The sequence below is a fragment of the Salvelinus alpinus genome, chromosome 4 (assembly GCF_045679555.1).
Source record: "Salvelinus alpinus chromosome 4, SLU_Salpinus.1, whole genome shotgun sequence".
NCBI classification, from domain to species: Eukaryota; Metazoa; Chordata; class Actinopteri; order Salmoniformes; family Salmonidae; genus Salvelinus; species Salvelinus alpinus.
The window spans coordinates 22,706,860-22,725,351 of NC_092089.1; the positions used below are offsets into that span (position 1 = coordinate 22,706,860).

At 42.7% G+C, this 18,492-nt stretch overlaps 1 protein-coding gene across 1 annotated transcript in view; it reads right to left on the reverse strand.

The window, feature by feature from the left end:
* Nucleotides 1-8,526, reverse strand: part of LOC139573058 (rap guanine nucleotide exchange factor 5-like) — a 70,246-nt gene extending 61,720 nt beyond the window's left edge. Inside the window, exon 1 of the mRNA XM_071396068.1 lies at nucleotides 8,013-8,526. Coding sequence (XP_071252169.1) covers nucleotides 8,013-8,204 — 192 coding nt within the window. The 5' untranslated portion in view covers nucleotides 8,205-8,526. The remainder of the gene's footprint in view (nucleotides 1-8,012) is intronic.
* Between the last annotated feature and the right edge of the window lie 9,966 nt (nucleotides 8,527-18,492).

Genomic DNA, 18,492 nt, shown 5'->3' on the forward strand with positions numbered 1-18,492 from the left:
AAGCGTGTTCTCCTTTCTTGTGATGTGGGCTTTATTCAAAAGCTTGAGAATGAAATAGGTTTGAGCCCTACTTGAGACACCCACTTGACGTAGAAGAGTTCGCCCTACTGACAAAGAAGGTGACATTTACTGAAAGAACACACAACGACAAGGAGATGTTGTTATCACATCTAAGATGGCATTTAAGGCCATGCTACGGTGTACAGTAGAGTCACGTTCATTGTGGTGAATTATGACAAGCAGGGCTACAGTAACCAACCCTGCTCCAGGCTGCGTCCCAAATGGATCCCTATATAGTGACCTACAGTACTTTGACCAGGGTCCATAGGGCTCTGGTCAATCGTAGTGCACTATATAGGGAAAAAGGTGCAGTTTGGGACTCAACCCCAGTGTTTTGGAGAAAAGGTCAGGGACCTGCAGCATTGAAATCCACCCTGAAACCAACACAATGTCTTGGCATGGTGGGGAGACTGAGGGGACAGCCCACGGTGGGGCCAGCCCACGGTGGGGCCAGCCAGGGGCCTGTGGAACTTGCGTCAGCTCTTCCTGCCATTGTTGCTGTGCCGTTCTGCTGCACAGATAGAGACACAGCTGGCCAGGCAGGAAGGGAACAACTGAGGCCATCGTGGACTCAGCGCTCCAGGGTGGTTCTAGGTACAGACCTAGGATCAGCCTCCCTCCACCAGGCCTGACCTTCACCATTAGTGGGCAAAATGCTACATTTTCCTAAGATCAGCATCTAGGGGCAACTTCACCCTACACCGAGCTAGCCAATCAGGACACCACCTCCTCTCAAGCGTTCTAATAGGCTGTTGGATCTTGACACAACATTGAGTGAGCGCTCTTAACCACCCAATAACACTGATAAAGCACAGATTGGATTCCGTTAACGGTATTGACGTTATGGTGGTTCTAAGTATACGGTAGTTAGGAACGAAATGCATCTCATTTGTTTTTAACAGGTTAATAAGGCAGTCACAGTAGCTAGCTAGAATGTTTGTCAATCATTTGCCATATAGCTCTTACAGTAGGTGTATTCCAAGGTAACTGAATAGGGTCTTACGTAGGACTTAATAATGCTCCTCTCTAGATCCTTCTAGTTCTCAGAATAACAAGTGAGTGGGCAGGCAATAGGCTTGGTTCACTAGGGCAGGGTTCTCCAACCCTGTTCCTGGAGATGCCCTCCTGGAGCTTTCCACTCCTACCCTGTTCCTGGAGATGCCCTCCTGGAGCTTTCCACTCCTACCCTGTTCCTGGAGATGCCCTCCTGGAGGTTTCCACTCCAACCCTGTTCCTGGAGATGCTTATAGAGGGAGTGGTGCTCTAGATAGGGTGATCTAGATTAAGTGGTGCTCTAGAGGGAGTGGTGCTCTAGAGGGAGTGGTGATCTAGAGGGAGTGGTGCTCTAGATGGAGTGGTGCTTATAGAGGGAGTGGTGCTCTAGAGGGAGTGGTGCTCTAGAGGGAGTGGTGATCTAGAGGGAGTGGTGCTCTAGAGGGAGTGGTGATCTAGAGGGAGTGGTGATCTAGAGGGAGTGGTGATCTAGAGGGAGTGGTGCTCTAGAAGGAGTGGTGCTCTAGAAGGAGTGGTGCTTATAGAGGGAGTGGTGCTTATAGAGGGAGTGGTGCTCTAGAATGAGTGGTGATCTAGAGGGAGTGGTGCTTATAGAGGGAGTGGTGCTCTAGAGGGAGTGGTGCTCTAGAGGGAGTGGTGATCTAGAGGGAGTGGTGCTCTAGAAGGAGTGGTGCTTATAGAGGGAGTGGTGCTTATAGAGGGAGTGGTGCTCTAGAATGAGTGGTGATCTAGAGGGAGTGGTGCTTATAGAGGGAGTGGTGCTCTAGAGGGAGTGGTGCTCTAGAGGGAGTGGTGATCTAGAGGGAGTGGTGCTCTAGAGGGAGTGGTGCTTATAGAGGGAGTGGTGCTTATAGAGGGAGTGGTGCTCTAGAATGAGTGGTGATCTAGAGGGAGTGGTGCTTATAGAGGGAGTGGTGCTCTAGAGGGAGTGGTGCTCTAGAGGGAGTGGTGATCTAGAGGGAGTGGTGCTCTAAAGGGAGTGGTGCTCTAGAGGGAGTGGTGCTCTAGAATGAGTGGTGATCTAGAGGGAGTGGTGCTCTAGATGGAGTGGTGCTTATAGAGGGAGTGGTGCTTATAGAGGGAGTGGTGCTCTAGAGGGAGTGGTGATCTAGAGGGAGTGGTGCTCTAGAGGGAGTGGTGCTCTAGAGGGAGTGGTGCTCTAGAATGAGTGGTGATCTAGAGGGAGTGGTGCTCTAGAAGGAGTGGTGCTTATAGAGGGAGTGGTGCTTATAGAGGGAGTGGTGCTTATAGAGGGAGTGGTGCTCTAGAAGGAGTGGTGCTTATAGAGGGAGTGGTGCTTATAGAGGGAGTGGTGCTCTAGAGGAAGTGGTCCTTATAGAGGGAGTGATGCTTATAGAGGGAGTGGTGCTCTAGAGGGAGGGGTGCTTATAGAGGGAGTGGTACTCTAGAGGGAGTGGTGATCTAGAGAGTGGTGCTTATAGAGGGAGAGGTGATCTAGAGGGAGTGGTGCTCTAGAGGGAGTGGTGCTCTAGAGGGAGTGGTGCTCTAGAGGGAGTGGTGCTCTAGAGGGAGTGGTGCTCTAGAGGGAGTGGTGCTCGAGAGGGAGTGGTGCTCTAGAAGGAGTGGTGCTCTAGAGGGAGTGGTGTTTATAGAGGGAGTGGTACTCTAGAGGGAGTTGTGCTTATAGAGGGAGTTGTGCTTATAGAGGGAGTGGTGTTAATAAAGGGAGTGGTGCTCTAGAGAGAGTGGTGCTTATAGCGGGAGAGGTGCTCTAGAGAGAGTGGTCCTTATAGAGGGAGTGGTGCTCTAGAGAGAGTGGTGCTTATAGAGGGAGTGGTGCTCTAGAGAGAGTGGTGCTCTAGAGGGAGTGGTGCTTATAAGCATTATGAATCAACACACAGTACAGCATACACTCATGCAACACACACATGCAACACACATACGTATACAAGCACACACAGGAACTGTATGCCCCAGAGTCAGACATCTAATGTATGTAATGTAGTGGGACTGTTTGTTAGAGAATGTCAGACATCTAATGTAGTGGGACTGTGTGTTAGAGAATGTCAGACATCTAATGTAGTGGGACTGTGTGTTAGAGAATGTCAGACATCTAATGTAGTGGGACTGTGTGTTAGAGAATGTCAGACATCTAATGTATCTAATGTAGTGGGACTGTGTGTTAGAGAATGTCAGACATCTAATGTAGTGGGACTGTGTGTTAGAGAATGTCAGACATCTAATGTAGTGGGACTGTGTGTTAGAGAATGTCAGACATCTAATGTAGTGGGACTGTGTGTTAGAGAATGTCAGACATCTAATGTAGTGGGACTGTGTGTTAGAGAATGTCAGACGTCTAATGTATCTAATGTAGTGGGACTGTGTGTTAGAGAATGTCAGACATCTAATGTAGTGGGACTGTGTGTTAGAGAATGTCAGACATCTAATGTAGTGGGACTGTGTGTTAGAGAATGTCAGACATCTAATGTAGTGGGACTGTGTGTTAGAGAATGATAGACATCTAATGTAGTGGGACTGTGTGTTAGAGAATGTCAGACATCTAATGTAGTGGGACTGTGTGTTAGAGAATGTCAGACACCTAATGTAGTGGGACTGTGTGTTAGAGAATGTCAGACATCTAATGTATCTAATGTAGTGGGACTGTGTGTTAGAGAATGTCAGACATCTAATGTAGTGGGACTGTGTGTTAGAGAATGTCAGACGTCTAATGTATCTAATGTAGTGGGACTGTGTGTTAGAGAATGTCAGACATCTAATGTAGTGGGACTGTGTGTTACAGAATGTCAGACATCTAATGTAGTGGGACTGTGTGTTAGAGAATGTCAGACATCTAATGTAGTGGGACTGTGTGTTAGAGAATGTCAGACGTCTAATGTATCTATTGTAGTGGGACTGTTTGTTAGAGAATGTCAGACATCTATTGTAGTGGGACTGTGTGTTATAGAATGTCAAACATCTAATGTATCTAATGTAGTGGGACTGTGTGTTAGAGAATGTCAGACATCTAATGTAGTGGGACTGTGTGTTATAGAATGTCAAACATCTAATGTATCTATTGTAGTGGGACTGTGTGTTAGAGAATGTCAGACACCTAATGTAGTGGGACTGTGTGTTAGAGAATGTCAGACATCTAATGTATCTATTGTAGTGGGACTGTTTGTTAGAGAATGTCAGACATCTATTGTAGTGGGACTGTGTGTTAGAGAATGTCAGACATCTAATGTAGTGGGACTGTGTGTTAGAGAATGTCAGACATCTAATGTAGTGGGAATGTGTGTTAGAGAATGTCAGACATCTATTGTAGTGGGACTGTGTGTTAGAGAATGTCAGACATCTAATGTAGGTGGACTGTGTGTTAGAGAATGTCAGACACCTAATGTAGTGGGACTGTGTGTTAGAGAATGTCAGACATCTAATGTAGTGGGACTGTGTGTTAGAGAATGATAGACATCTAATGTAGTGGGACTGTGTGTTAGAGAATGTCAGACATCGAATGTAGGTGGACTGTGTGTTAGAGAATGTCAGACATCTAATGTAGGTGGACTGTGTGTTAGAGAATGTCAGACATCTAATGTAGGTGGACTGTGTGTTAGAGAATGTCAGACATCTAATGTAGTGGGACTGTGTGTTAGAGAATGTCAGACATCTAATGTAGTGGGACTGTGTGTTAGAGAATGTCAGACATCTAATGTAGTGGGACTGTGTGTTAGAGAATGATAGACATCTAATGTAGTGGGACTGTGTGTTAGAGAATGTCAGACACCTAATGTAGTGGGACTGTGTGTTAGAGAATGTCAGACATCTAATGTATCTAATGTAGTGGGACTGTGTGTTAGAGAATGTCAGACATCTAATGTATTTAATGTAGTGGGACTGTGTGTTAGAGAATGTCAGACATCTAATGTAGTGGGACTGTGTGTTAGAGAATGTCAGACATCTAATGTAGTGGGACTGTGTGTTAGAGAATGTCAGACATCTAATGTAGGTGGACTGTGTGTTAGAGAATGTCAGACGTCTAATGTAGTGGGACTGTGTGTTAGAGAATGTCAGACATCTAATGTAGTGGGACTGTGTGTTAGAGAATGTCAGACGTCTAATGTAGTGGGACTGTGTGTTAGAGAATGTCAGACGTCTAATGTAGTGGGACTGTGTGTTAGAGAATGTCAGACGTCTAATGTAGTGGGACTGTGTGTTAGAGAATGTCAGACGTCTAATGTAGTGGGACTGTGTGTTAGAGAATGTCAGACATCTATTGTAGTGGGACTGTGTGTTAGAGAATGTCAGACATCGAATGTAGGTGGACTGTGTGTTAGAGAATGATAGACATCTAATGTAGTGGGACTGTGTGTTAGAGAATGTCAGACATCTAATGTAGGTGGACTGTGTGTTAGAGAATGTCAGACATGGTATTTAATGTAGTGGGACTGTGTGTTAGAGAATGTCAGACATCTAATGTAGTGGGACTGTGTGTTAGAGAATGTCAGACACCTAATGTAGTGGGACTGTGTGTTAGAGAATGTCAGACATGGTATCTAATGTAGTGGGACTGTGTGTGTTAGATAATAGTATGCTAATTGGGATAGATACAATTAGAATACAAGATAAGAGTATCATTTGAAATAGAGACATATTGATGCACCCACTCTGAGGCAGCTGATACTGTACTGTTAAAATAATGCTTTGTGCAATTTAGCGTGAGATAAAATGGGACTATATTTCTTCATTAAGATTGTGCTTTCATCTCCGACACTGTTGAATTACAGTAGTAACAAAGCCAATAGTCACAACTGCTGTATGAGGATTACCCACTCTCCAAAACATATTGTCCCCACATGCTTTTACTTTCAGTCACATGAACTGGATGCACTGACTGAATTACTTGTTGAATGATGTGCATGTGTCATCTCAGGACGGCTCACAATCATAAAACACACACTTTTGTGTATTGTTCAAACTGATAACTAGTTTTGCTACAGTACACACATCACTTTTCATTCCCCCTCGTTCAGTCATACAGAACACTCTTGGAGAAAAAGCTGCTAAATACAACCATACAGGGTTCTTTGGTTTGTCCCCATATGGGAACCCTTCTTAGTGCCGGGTAGAATCCTCTATGAAGGGTTCTGCTTAGAACCGTTTATGAAGGATTCTGCAGAGAACCCTTTTATCTTTGGACGGTTCTTCCTAGAATCCTCAATAAATGGTTCCACCAGCCAATTTTATTATTTTTGACAATACATAACATATATCATAAGGCCTTTATTTGAAGGCCTAGTTATATCCTAACACAGTGGTGTTAGGAATCTCCTGGTTTACAGGCCACATCAGGCCTGTAAGTCACATTATGCGGGCTTGCAAAGTGATATGTAATTCCTACTGGAATCCAGCCAGTGTTAGGATATCCAACATTGTTAATCACCTACAACCTGTATTCAGAATGAGTGCCAGGGTAGGGAAGATTGAATACTGAGGCTACCTCAATCATCTAACTGGAACAACCATCTCAGTTACGGGTGCAATAAATCCAACAGAAAGGATATGTTATTTATCATTGTGTAGCATAAAGTTAATCCAAATGAATAAATGTACACGCAAAACACAGATATTACAGTAAAACCAAACATCTGAAAATCTCCCTGCAGTAGAGCTGGGAAATAGTCATTATGGTTCTATGTAAAACCCTACTTGCCTTCCAAAGAACCCTTTCTTCCAAAAACGCTTCTTAGGATGTTAAAGGTTCTAGGTAGAACCGTTTGCCTTACTAAGAACACTGGTTTTCCAAAAGGGTTCTTCTGATCAAAACGGTTCTTGGTAGAACCCTATCCCTCCGCAAGGAACCCTTTTGGAACCCTTTTTCTAAGAGTGCAGTGTTTAAGTGTCTGGTGATTTCTCTAGACTAACTCTGTCACAGTGTTTAAGTGTCTGGTGATTTCTCTAGACTAACTCTGTCACAGTGTTTAAGTGTCTGGTGATTTCTCTAGACTAACTCTGTCACAGTGTTTAAGTGTCTGGTGATTTCTCTAGACTAACTCTGTCACAGTGTTTAAGTGTCTGGTGATTTCTCTAGACCAACTCTGTCACAGTGTTTAAGTGTCTGGTGATTTCTCTAGCTCTGTCACAGTGTTTAAGTGTCTGGTGATTTCTCTAGACTAACTCTGTCACAGTGTTTAAGTGTCTGGTGATTTCTCTAGACTAACTCTGTCACAGTGTTTAAGTGTCTGGTGATTTCTCTAGACTAACTCTGTCACAGTGTTTAAGTGTCTGGTGATTTCTCTAGACCAACTCTGTCACAGTGTTTAAGTGTCTGGTGATTTCTCTAGACCAACTCTGTCACAGTGTTTAAGTGTCTGGTGATTTCTCTAGCTCTGTCACAGTGTTTAAGTGTCTGGTGATTTCTCTAGACTAACTCTGTCACAGTGTTTAAGTGTCTGGTGATTTCTCTAGACTAACTCTGTCACAGTGTTTAAGTGTCTGGTGATTTCTCTAGACCAACTCTGTCACAGTGTTTGAGAGTGTGATGATTTCTCTAGCTCTGTCACAGTGTTTGAGTGTCTGGTGATTTCTCTAGACTAACTCTGTCACAGTGTTTGAGTGTCTGGTGATTTCTCTAGACCAACTCTGTCACAGTGTTTAAGTGTCTGGTGATTTCTCTAGCTCTGTCACAGTGTTTAAGTGTCTGGTGATTTCTCTAGACTAACTCTGTCACAGTGTTTGAGTGTCTGGTGATTTCTCTAGACTAACTCTGTCACAGTGTTTGAGTGTCTGGTGATTTCTCTAGAACAACTCTGTCACAGTGTTTAAGTGTCTGGTGATTTCTCTAGACTAACTCTGTCACTGTTTGAGTGTTTGGTGATTTCTCTAGACTAACTCTGTCACAGTGTTTGAGAGTGTGATGATTTCTCTAGCTCTGTCACAGTGTTAATATTCTGTGAATGCAGCGTGACGTTGTCTCTCACCTCTGCTGTCCTCTCCGGGGCGGCCTTGCTGCTGTTGTTGTGGTTCTGGAGGAAGCGGCATCCGTCCTTGGCCAGTCTCTGGACCATCTCCAGACGGGACAGGTCCTCCTTGTCGTGCAGGGCACACACACCCCCCGGCTGCAGCGCCGGGGACACAGAGAACATGTACTTCAGGCCACAGTCCCACGACATTACTATAGAGTAGAACCAGCACGGTGTACTCCTCTCCTCCTCTCTCACAGTGCACTCCAAAGGTGTGTGTGAGGCGGATGGGCCGGGCAACCTTGAGTGTGTGTCTGTCTGGCTGTTTGTCTGTGTGTGTGTGTCTGTGAGCGCAGGTGAGTTACGGCCTCCTCTCACTAAGCCAAAGCAGATCCCTGTAGAAGCATCAACAACAGCTCCGGCTGGCTCTCTGGTTGGCCTGCAGATGCAGAAATAGAGGGATAGAGAGGGCTGTGAAGCAGCAAGGACTCCAGGTGCCTATGTTCTATATGCTTAGATCCAGAGGGAGAGAGAGACTGACTGCTACTCCCTCCTTCCCTTCCATTTCACTGCTGGGGAAGGAGGGAGGGGAGAGAGGGAGGGAGGGGAGAGAAGGGGGGAAAGAGAGGGGGAGGGACGGAAGGAAGGAAGGAAGAGAGGGAGGGAGGGAGGTAGAGAGAGGGGGAGAGACAGGGAGAGAGTGAGGGCGAGAGAGAGAGGGGGGGAGAGGGGATCAGGAAACATCTGGTAAAGCACTCAAGACCAGCCCCTGCAGAGGAAGTTCCACTATCTCTACCTCCCCCTGTCCATGCTGGCTGAGGTGGGCTGGGCCTGGGTGGGTGAACACTGGGGAGGGGGGGGGGGGGTAGACAGGGGGAGGTAGGGGGGAGTTTGGAACCACTGAGAGAACACAGAGGTAAACACAGTGGAAGAATCTGGGTTCACTTTCCAAAAATGTCCCACACAACGATATGTTACTTGTTAGATATTTTCAGAAGAACATTCAGTGCTGCTGTCACACGGTGGTCTGTCACAGAGTGGTCTGTCACAGAGTGGTCTGTCACAGGTTGGTCTGTCACAGGTTGGTCTGTCACAGAGTGGTCTGTCACAGGTTGGTCTGTCACAGAGTGGTCTGTCACAGGTTGGTCTGTCACAGAGTGGTCTGTCACAGAGTGGTCTGTCACAGAGTGGTCTGTCACAGGTTGGTCTGTCACAGGTTGGTCTGTCACAGAGTGGTCTGTCACAGACTGGTCTGTCACAGGTTGGTCTGTCACAGAGTGGTCTGTCACACGGTGGTCTGTCACAGAGTGGTCTGTCACAGGTTGGTCTGCTGTTGTGCTCGTCCTCTCCTTGCTCCGTTCTGTACTTTCTGTTATTGAATAGGTGGGTCAGACTGAAGAGTTGGGTCTGAGTGACATTGAAGGTCCTTTACACACCATAGCTCCTACAAAACCCCATCGGGATGCATGTGATGATGGCTGAGTAGGTCTCATTCGTAAAAAATTGTTTTTTTAATTGCCTTAAATTCTCTTAAGGAACTGCCACTTTTTTTTCAAATTTTCGCCTAATATTACATACCCAAATCTAACTGCCTGTAGCTCAGGCCCTGAAGCAAGGATATGCATATTAGTGGTACCATTTAAAAGGAAACCCTTTGAAGTTTGTGGAAATGTGAAAGGGATGTAACACAATAGATCTGGTAAAAGATAATACAAAGAAAAAACCAACCGTTCTTTTGTATTTTTTTGTAGCATCATATTTGAAATGCAAGAGAAAGGCCATAATGTATTATTTCAGCCCAGGTGCAATTTAGATATTGGCCACTAGATGACAGTAGTGTATGTGCAAAGTTTTAGGCTGATCCAATGAATCATTGCATTTCTGTTCAACATTTTTAATCAAGACTGCCCAAATGTGCCTAATTTGTTTATTAATAACTTTTCATGTTCAAAATTAGGCACTCTCCTCAAACAATAGTATGGTATTATTTCACTGTAATAGCTACTGTAAATTGGACACTGCAGTTAGATTAACAAGAATTTAAGCTTTCAACCAATATCAGATATGTCTATGTCCTGGGAAATGTTCTTGTTACTTACAACCTCATGCTAATCGCATTAGCCTACGTTAGCTCAACCGTCCCGTGGAAGGGACACCTATCCCGAAGAAGATGGGTCACTTCTTTAGTGCCCACATAATAATCATATAAGCCAATTACAACATCACTCACACTCTATGACATACAGATGTAGGATCTTAATTTGATCACTCTGTTGCAGGAGAACTAAACGTATAGTGTATTTGAGGTTAAAAAGAGCTTATTTCGCTTGATTTTCCCTTACGAAAAATGTATCAACCCCTACAAAATGTTAATTCATTATAATCCACATAATAACTCACATTTTCTGTTGCTGCAGGATTATTTTCCTGCTGTAGCAAACTGGCTCAAATTAAGATCCTTCATCTGTACTGCTACTATGTGGAATATGTATGATAAGGAAACTATGCAAAAAATAAATAGGAAATCCTATTTCTCCAGAATTACATGCACTTTGTCCAATTAAACATGTATTTTCTGGGCAGAAATTATAATCATACGATGAATGACCTTTGTGACCTTCTCCTCTGTAATCCACTTAATAATAATAGTCGATAACATTTCCGTCCCAAAGGGCGCCATATTTCCTATGTAGTGCACTACTTTTGACCAGAGCACATAGGGCTATGGTTAAAAGAAGTGTACTATATCGGAAACAGGGTGCCATTTGGGACAAAGGTAACGTCTCCTGATGAAAGCCACGGCTTTATCTACCGTACATTATGCATTTACCACAATGGTCTATATATCATTTGACCCCTCTTCCTGTTATCATAGAAAACCTCTCAACCCTGTCTCAAACGATGTGCTTACACATTTTGTATGATGAACGGAAACACAGCAAGTCAATGAGGTCATGAATCTAAACAACCAAGCCTTGACATTATAGATGTCATGCATTGAGCTACAGTAGTGTATTGATATCTCTGCCTCTGTTGGCTGTGCTACACAACCCAGGGTTTGTATTAAACAAACAATTCTCTGGTACCAGCACAGTCTATTCCTGGTCTGAATAGCCCACCACCACCACCCACCAACTGTACAGTACAAGACAAAAGGGAGATGTGGGTCCAGTCACCTGGGCAATGCCAGGTGCGCTCTCATTCCTAATGTGAACAAACCAAAGCATAGACCTTAACCACATCAGAGAGATTCCCCCTCGAGTCTTCTTAGCCTCCTTGGCTCTCTGCCATCCACTCAGTCCAAAAGATGTAGGTGTTGACAAGGCCCTATCCCAGCTGTTGGTGGCTATTCACTATACAGGCAACAGGGTGCCATTTGGGACGCAGTCATGGTCTTTCTTGTGTTGAGCTGCAAGTCTCTCCAGAGATGTTTGGTCGGGTTCCAGTCCGGGCTCTGCCTGGGCCTCTCAAGGACATTCAGAGACTTGTCACGAAGCCACTCCTGCGTTGTCTTGGCTGTGTGCTTAGGGTCGTTGTCCTGTTGGAAGGTGAACCTTCACCCCAGTCTGAGGTCCTGAGCACTCTGGAGCAGGTTTTCATCAAAGAGCTCTCTGTACTTTGCTCTGTTCATATTTCCCTCGATCCTGACTAAGTTCAATCTTGGTTTCATCAGACCAGAAAATCATGTTTCTCATGGTCTGAGAGTCTTTTGGTGCCTTTTGGCAAAATCAGAGGGCTGTCATGTGGTTTTTACTGAGGAGTGGCTTCCATCTGACTACTCTACCATAAAGGCATGATTGGTGGAGTGGTGCAGGGATGGTTGTCCTTCTGGAAGGTTCTCCCATCTCCACAGAGGAACTTTGTAGCTCTGTCAGAGTGACCATCGGGTTCTTGGCCAATTCCCTTCTCCCCAGATTGCTCAGTTTGGCCGGGCAGCCAGCTCTAGGAAGAGTCTTGGTGATTCCAAACTTCTTCCATTTAACAATGATGGCCACTGTGTTCTTGGGAACCTTCAATGCTGCAGAAATGTTTTGGTACCCTTCCCTAGATCTGTGCCTCGGCACAATCCTGTCTTAGAGCTCTACGTGGAGTTCCTTCGACCTCATGGTTTGGTTTTTGCTCTGACATTACACAGTCCACTGTGGGACCTTATCAGACAGGTGTGTACCTTTCAAAATCATGTTCAATCAATTGAATTTATCACAGGTGGACTCCAATCAAGTTGTAAAAACATTTGTGGAAAAAATGTGGAAAAAGTCAAGGAGTCTGAATACTTTCCGAATGAACTGTACATAGGACATTTGAAAAACAAAAGTGACAGGACAAATGGTAATTTGATCGTAGCGGGAACAGAGAAAGATGTGCTCCTTGGTAGAGTGTGTTAGGATATATGGATATATTTCCCTTTTAAAAGACTGTGACATTTCTTAATAAACTTAATTTGAATGTCTTTGCTTACTGCTCCTATTACCAGACATTATATAAATATATAGGGCTCTATTCAATCCGCATCGCGGAACTACAGCTTTACAGCGTGATTGAAATTGAAAGGCAACGCTCAGACTTTTTAGTGGAGGCTGCATTCAGGTTAAACGCTGCATATGTCGGCTCAATAGGAAATGACCTTAACGTTTTATATTGCGGAATCCTTAACCCTTCAGCTTTATGATTGAATAGAGCCCCTCGTCTCAGATTCATGGACATGTCAAATCAGACATTAACTGCTCAAATTAAGCTTGTCTGGAGCCCTGTAATTACATATAGACTGACACGCACATATGTGCTAGAGCAGGCTAAAACAAGGACATTAATTCTCAGTATGATATGTGCTAGAGCAGGCTAAAACAAGGACATTCATTATCTGTATGATATGTGCTAGAGCAGGCTAAAACAAGGACATTCATTCTCAGTATGATATGTGCTAGAGCAGGCTAAAACAAGGACATTCATTATCAGTATGATATGTGCTAGAGCAGACTAAAACAAGGACATTCATTCTCAGTATGATATGTGCTAGAGCAGACTAAAACAAGGACATTAATTCTCAGTATGATATGTGCTAGAGCAGACTAAAACAAGGACATTAATTCTCAGTATGATATGTGCTAGAGCAGGCTAAAACAAGGACATTCATTATCTGTATGATATGTGCTAGAGCAGGCTAAAACAAGGACATTCATTCTCAGTATGATATGTGCTAGAGCAGGCTAAAACAAGGACATTCATTCTCAGTATGATATGTGCTAGAGCAGGCTAAAACAAGGACATTCATTATCAGTATGATATGTGCTAGAGCAGACTAAAACAAGGACATTCATTCTCAGTATGATATGTGCTAGAGCAGACTAAAACAAGGACATTAATTCTCAGTATGATATGTGCTAGAGCAGACTAAAACAAGGACATTCATTCTCAGTATGATATGTGCTAGAGCAGGCTAAAACAAGGACATTAATTCTCAGTATGATATGTGCTAGAGCAGGCTAAAACAAGGACATTCATTATCTGTATGATATGTGCTAGAGCAGGCTAAAACAAGGACATTCATTCTCAGTATGATATGTGCTAGAGCAGACTAAAACAAGGACATTCATTCTCAGTATGATATGTGCTAGAGCAGGCTAAAACAAGGACATTCATTCTCAGTATGATATGTGCTAGAGCAGGCTAAAACAAGGACATTCATTCTCAGTATGATATGTGCTAGAGCAGACTAAAACAAGGACATTCATTCTCAGTATGATATGTGCTAGAGCAGGCTAAAACAAGGACATTCATTCTCAGTATGATATGTGCTAGAGCAGACTAAAACAAGGACATTCATTCTCAGTACGATATGTGCTAGAGCAGGCTAAAACAAGGACATTCATTCTCAGTATGATATGTGCTAGAGCAGACTAAAACAAGGACATTCATTCTCAGTATGATATGTGCTAGAGCAGACTAAAACAAGGACATTCATTCTCAGTATGATATGTGCTAGAGCAGGCTAAAACAAGGACATTCATTCTCAGTATGATATGTGCTAGAGCAGGCTAAAACAAGGACATTCATTCTCAGTATGATATGTGCTAGAGCAGGCTAAAACAAGGACATTCATTATCTGTATGATATGTGCTAGAGCAGGCTAAAACAAGGACATTCATTCTCAGTATGATATGTGCTAGAGCAGGCTAAAACAAGGACATTCATTCTCAGTATGATATGTGCTAGAGCAGGCTAAAACAAGGACATTCATTCTCAGTATGATATGTGCTAGAGCAGGCTAAAACAAGGACATTCATTCTCAGTATGATATGTGCTAGAGCAGACTAAAACAAGGACATTCATTCTCTGTATGATATGTGCTAGAGCAGACTAAAACAAGGACATTCATTCTCAGTATGAACGCTTTATCTATCGCTATAATATATAGTTTTTACCCTGTCAGCAATGTGCTGCTTGACTGGGTCTTAGCAAAACCCTTCAACTGTACAGGAAAAAAAACTGCTGATGCACACAAAGCTAAATGAGAAAAGCTCTCTTCTCTTCTCTGGTCTCTAGTATCGGAAGGGGTATCCTCCCTGCATCCTCCACCATGTGAGCTTCAGTTGAGTTCCGTGAGGACATGTTCCTTTTTGTTCTTCCAAAGCCACAAGGAATTGGCAGGTGTCCTCCCATCCTTCTCTTTGAGAATCCGTAACTGGCTATTTCTACTACATTTATAGGCTGCGTCTCAAATTGTACCCTATTCCCTATATTGTGCACTACTTTTGATCAGGGTCCATAGTGCTATGTACAGTATATGGAGTAGGGTGCCATTTGGGACGCACACATAGACTACACAGCACATTCATCTCTTCTCTTATTTCTCGTGTTTTTAAAACATTTTATACTGTATATTTTTTGTTAGTTATACTATTTTGATATTGAATACTGCAGGTCTTGGAAGTTAAGCATTTCACTGAACTGGTGCATGTGACAAATAAAAACTTGAAACATTCATCTATCTGCTTTTTACTGGAGGAACAAAACAAGGACTTCATCGCTAGAGCCTTGGTTTAAAGTCTCCTTCTTAACCAGACAGATCAGCTAGTCTTTAGAAGGGCTGTCCCTCAGTGGTTATGGGCCGAGGAGGAACGTCAGCTGCACAATGAATACTAATGCATCCGATACATCATTTTCCTCCAGATGGGAAGTCAGATACGCTGTCACCGCAGTCAGGCCAGAGTAACCAAGGAGAATGGAAGGGGAACGGAGGTGTTTAGGTCTCCTCAAGCAGCAGACACCTCTCATAACTCCTATATCCCCATAGGTATTGGTTTGCTGTTGTGGCCCTTTATGCCAAAGGTGATCGTGTGTGTCTGGTTGGCTGCATCGCCGGTTGCTGAGAGTAACAAATGGCTGTTGTCATAAGCAGATAAATTGCTAAAATCCAATAAAATGACAACATTACTAAAGCAGAGGATAACATCTGATGCATGCTAAGTGTACTGGTCTCACTATGAGTCAAGAAAGGTGTGTTTACCACAGTTTTGACAAGGCATTATGTTATTACGTAATTCATATTATTTGTGACATAAACAAGTGGGTTTATGTGAATTAAACTGTTGAGGGCTCTCTGAGTCTCTCGGCAAGATCGAGTGCTCTGGGAAACACTACCCACCCAATAGTTTGTCTGAGGAAACACTTTGCTCATCAAGTGTTTCCTCAGTAGAACAATGTTCTACAATGTTGTAGGTAGTCTGGGAGCAGACTCAGCGGAGGAAGAGGAGGAGTAGTCTGGGAGCAGACTCAGCGGAGGAAGAGGAGGAGTAGTCTGGGAGCAGACTCAGCGGAGGAAGAGGAGGAGTAGTCTGGGAGCAGACTCAGTGGAGGAAGAGGAGGAGTAGTCTGGGAGCAGACTCAGTGGAGGAAGAGGAGGAGTAGTCTGGGAGCAGACTCAGCGGAGGAAGAGGAGGAGTAGTCTGGGAGCAGACTCAGTGGAGGATGAGGAAAAGACTATGCCACATCCCCCAGGTATTCATGCAAATGCAGAGCTCTGTGTCTCAAATGGCACCCTATTCCCTACATAGTGCACTCATTTTGACCAGTCTAACTATAGAGCCACAAGGATATGGTTACTACCTCTTAATTAACCTCTACGGGATCGGTGTCCCGGGATCGGTTGAGTTAACGTAGGCTAATGTGATTAGAATGGGGTTGAAAGTAACCCAAAAAAATTCCAGAACATAGACATATCTGATATTGGCAGAAAGCTTAAATTCTTGTTAATCTAACTGCACTGTTCAATTTACAGTAGCTATTACAGTGAAAGAACACCATGCTATTGTTTGAGGAAAGTGCACAATTATGAACTTGCAAATGTATTAATTAACCAGTTAGGCACATTTGGGCAGTCTTGATACAACATTTTGAACAGAACACGGGAATGGTTCATTAGATCAGTCTTAAACTGTGCACATACACTGCTGCCATCTAGTGGCCAACATCTAAATTGCGCCTGGGCTGGAATAATACATTATGGCCTTTCTCTTGCATTTCAAAGATGATGGTACAACAACAAAAATCTTTGTATTATCTTTTACCAGATCTGTTGTGTTATATTCTCCTACATTAATTTCACATTTCCACAAACTTCAAAGTGTTTCCTTTTAAATATGGATATAGGCATATCCTTGCTTCAGGGCCTGAGCTACAGGCAGCTAGATTTGGGTATGTCATGTTAGGCGAAGATTGAAAAAAAGGGTTGGATCCTTACCATGTCTAACTATAGAGCCACAAGGATATCATTACTACCCTCTTAATTAACACAGTCTAACTATAGAGCCACAAGGATATCATTACTACCCTCTTAATTAACAGTCTAACTATAGAGCCACAAGGATATCATTACTACCCTCTTAATTAACAGTCTAACTATAGAGCCACAAGGATATCATTACTACCCTCTTAATTAACAGTCTAACTATAGAGCCACAAGGATATCATTACTACCCTCTTAATTAACAGTCTAACTATAGAGCCACAAGCATATCATTACTACCCTCTTAATTAACAGTCTAACTATAGAGCCACAATGATATCATTACTACCCTCTTAATTAACACAGTCTAACTATAGAGCCACAATGATATCATTACTACCCTCTTAATTAACACAGTCTAACTATAGAGCCACAATGATATCATTACTACTCTCTTAATTAACACAGTCTAACTATAGAGCCACAAGGATATCATTACTACCCTCTTAATTAACAGTCTAACTATAGAGCCACAAGCATATCATTACTACCCTCTTAAATAACAGTCTAACTATAGAGCCACAATGATATCATTACTACCCTCTTAATTAACACAGTCTAACTATAGAGCCACAATGATATCATTACTACCCTCTTAATTAACACAGTCTAACTATAGAGCCACAATGATATCATTACTACTCTCTTAATTAACACAGTCTAACTATAGAGCCACAATGATATCATTACTACTCTCTTAATTAACACAGTCTAACTATAGAGCCACAAGGATATCATTACTACCCTCTTACTTAACACAGTCTAACTATAGAGCCACAATGATATCATTACTACCCTCTTAATTAACACAGTCTAACTATAGAGCCACAATGATATCATTACTACCCTCTTAATTAACACAGTCTAACTATAGAGCCACAAGGATATCATTACTACTCTCTTAATTAACACAGTCTAACTATAGAGCCACAAGGATATCATTACTACTCTCTTAATTAACACAGTCTAACTATAGAGCCACAATGATATCATTACTACCCTCTTAATTAACACAGTCTAACTATAGAGCCACAAGGATATCATTACTACTCTCTTAATTAACACAGTCTAACTATAGAGCCACAATGATATCATTACTACTCTCTTAATTAACACAGTCTAACTATAGAGCCACAATGATATCATTACTACTCTCTTAATTAACACAGTCTAACTATAGAGCCACAATGATATCATTACTACCCTCTTAATTAACACAGTCTAACTATAGAGCCACAATGATATCATTACTACTCTCTTAATTAACACAGTCTAAATATAGAGCCACAATGATATCATTACTACTCTCTTAATTAACACAGTCTAACTATAGAGCCACAATGATATCATTACTACCCTCTTAATTAACACAGTCTAACTATAGAGCCACAAGGATATCATTACTACCCTCTTAATTAACAGTCTAACTATAGAGCCACAAGGATATCATTACTACCCTCTTAATTAACAGTCTAACTATAGAGCCACGAGGATATCATTACTACCCTCTTAATTAACAGTCTAACTATAGAGCCACAAGGATATCATTACTACCCTCTTAATTAACAGTCTAACTATAGAGCCACAAGCATATCATTACTACCCTCTTAATTAACAGTCTAACTATAGAGCCACAATGATATCATTACTACCCTCTTAATTAACACAGTCTAACTATAGAGCCACAATGATATCATTACTACCCTCTTAATT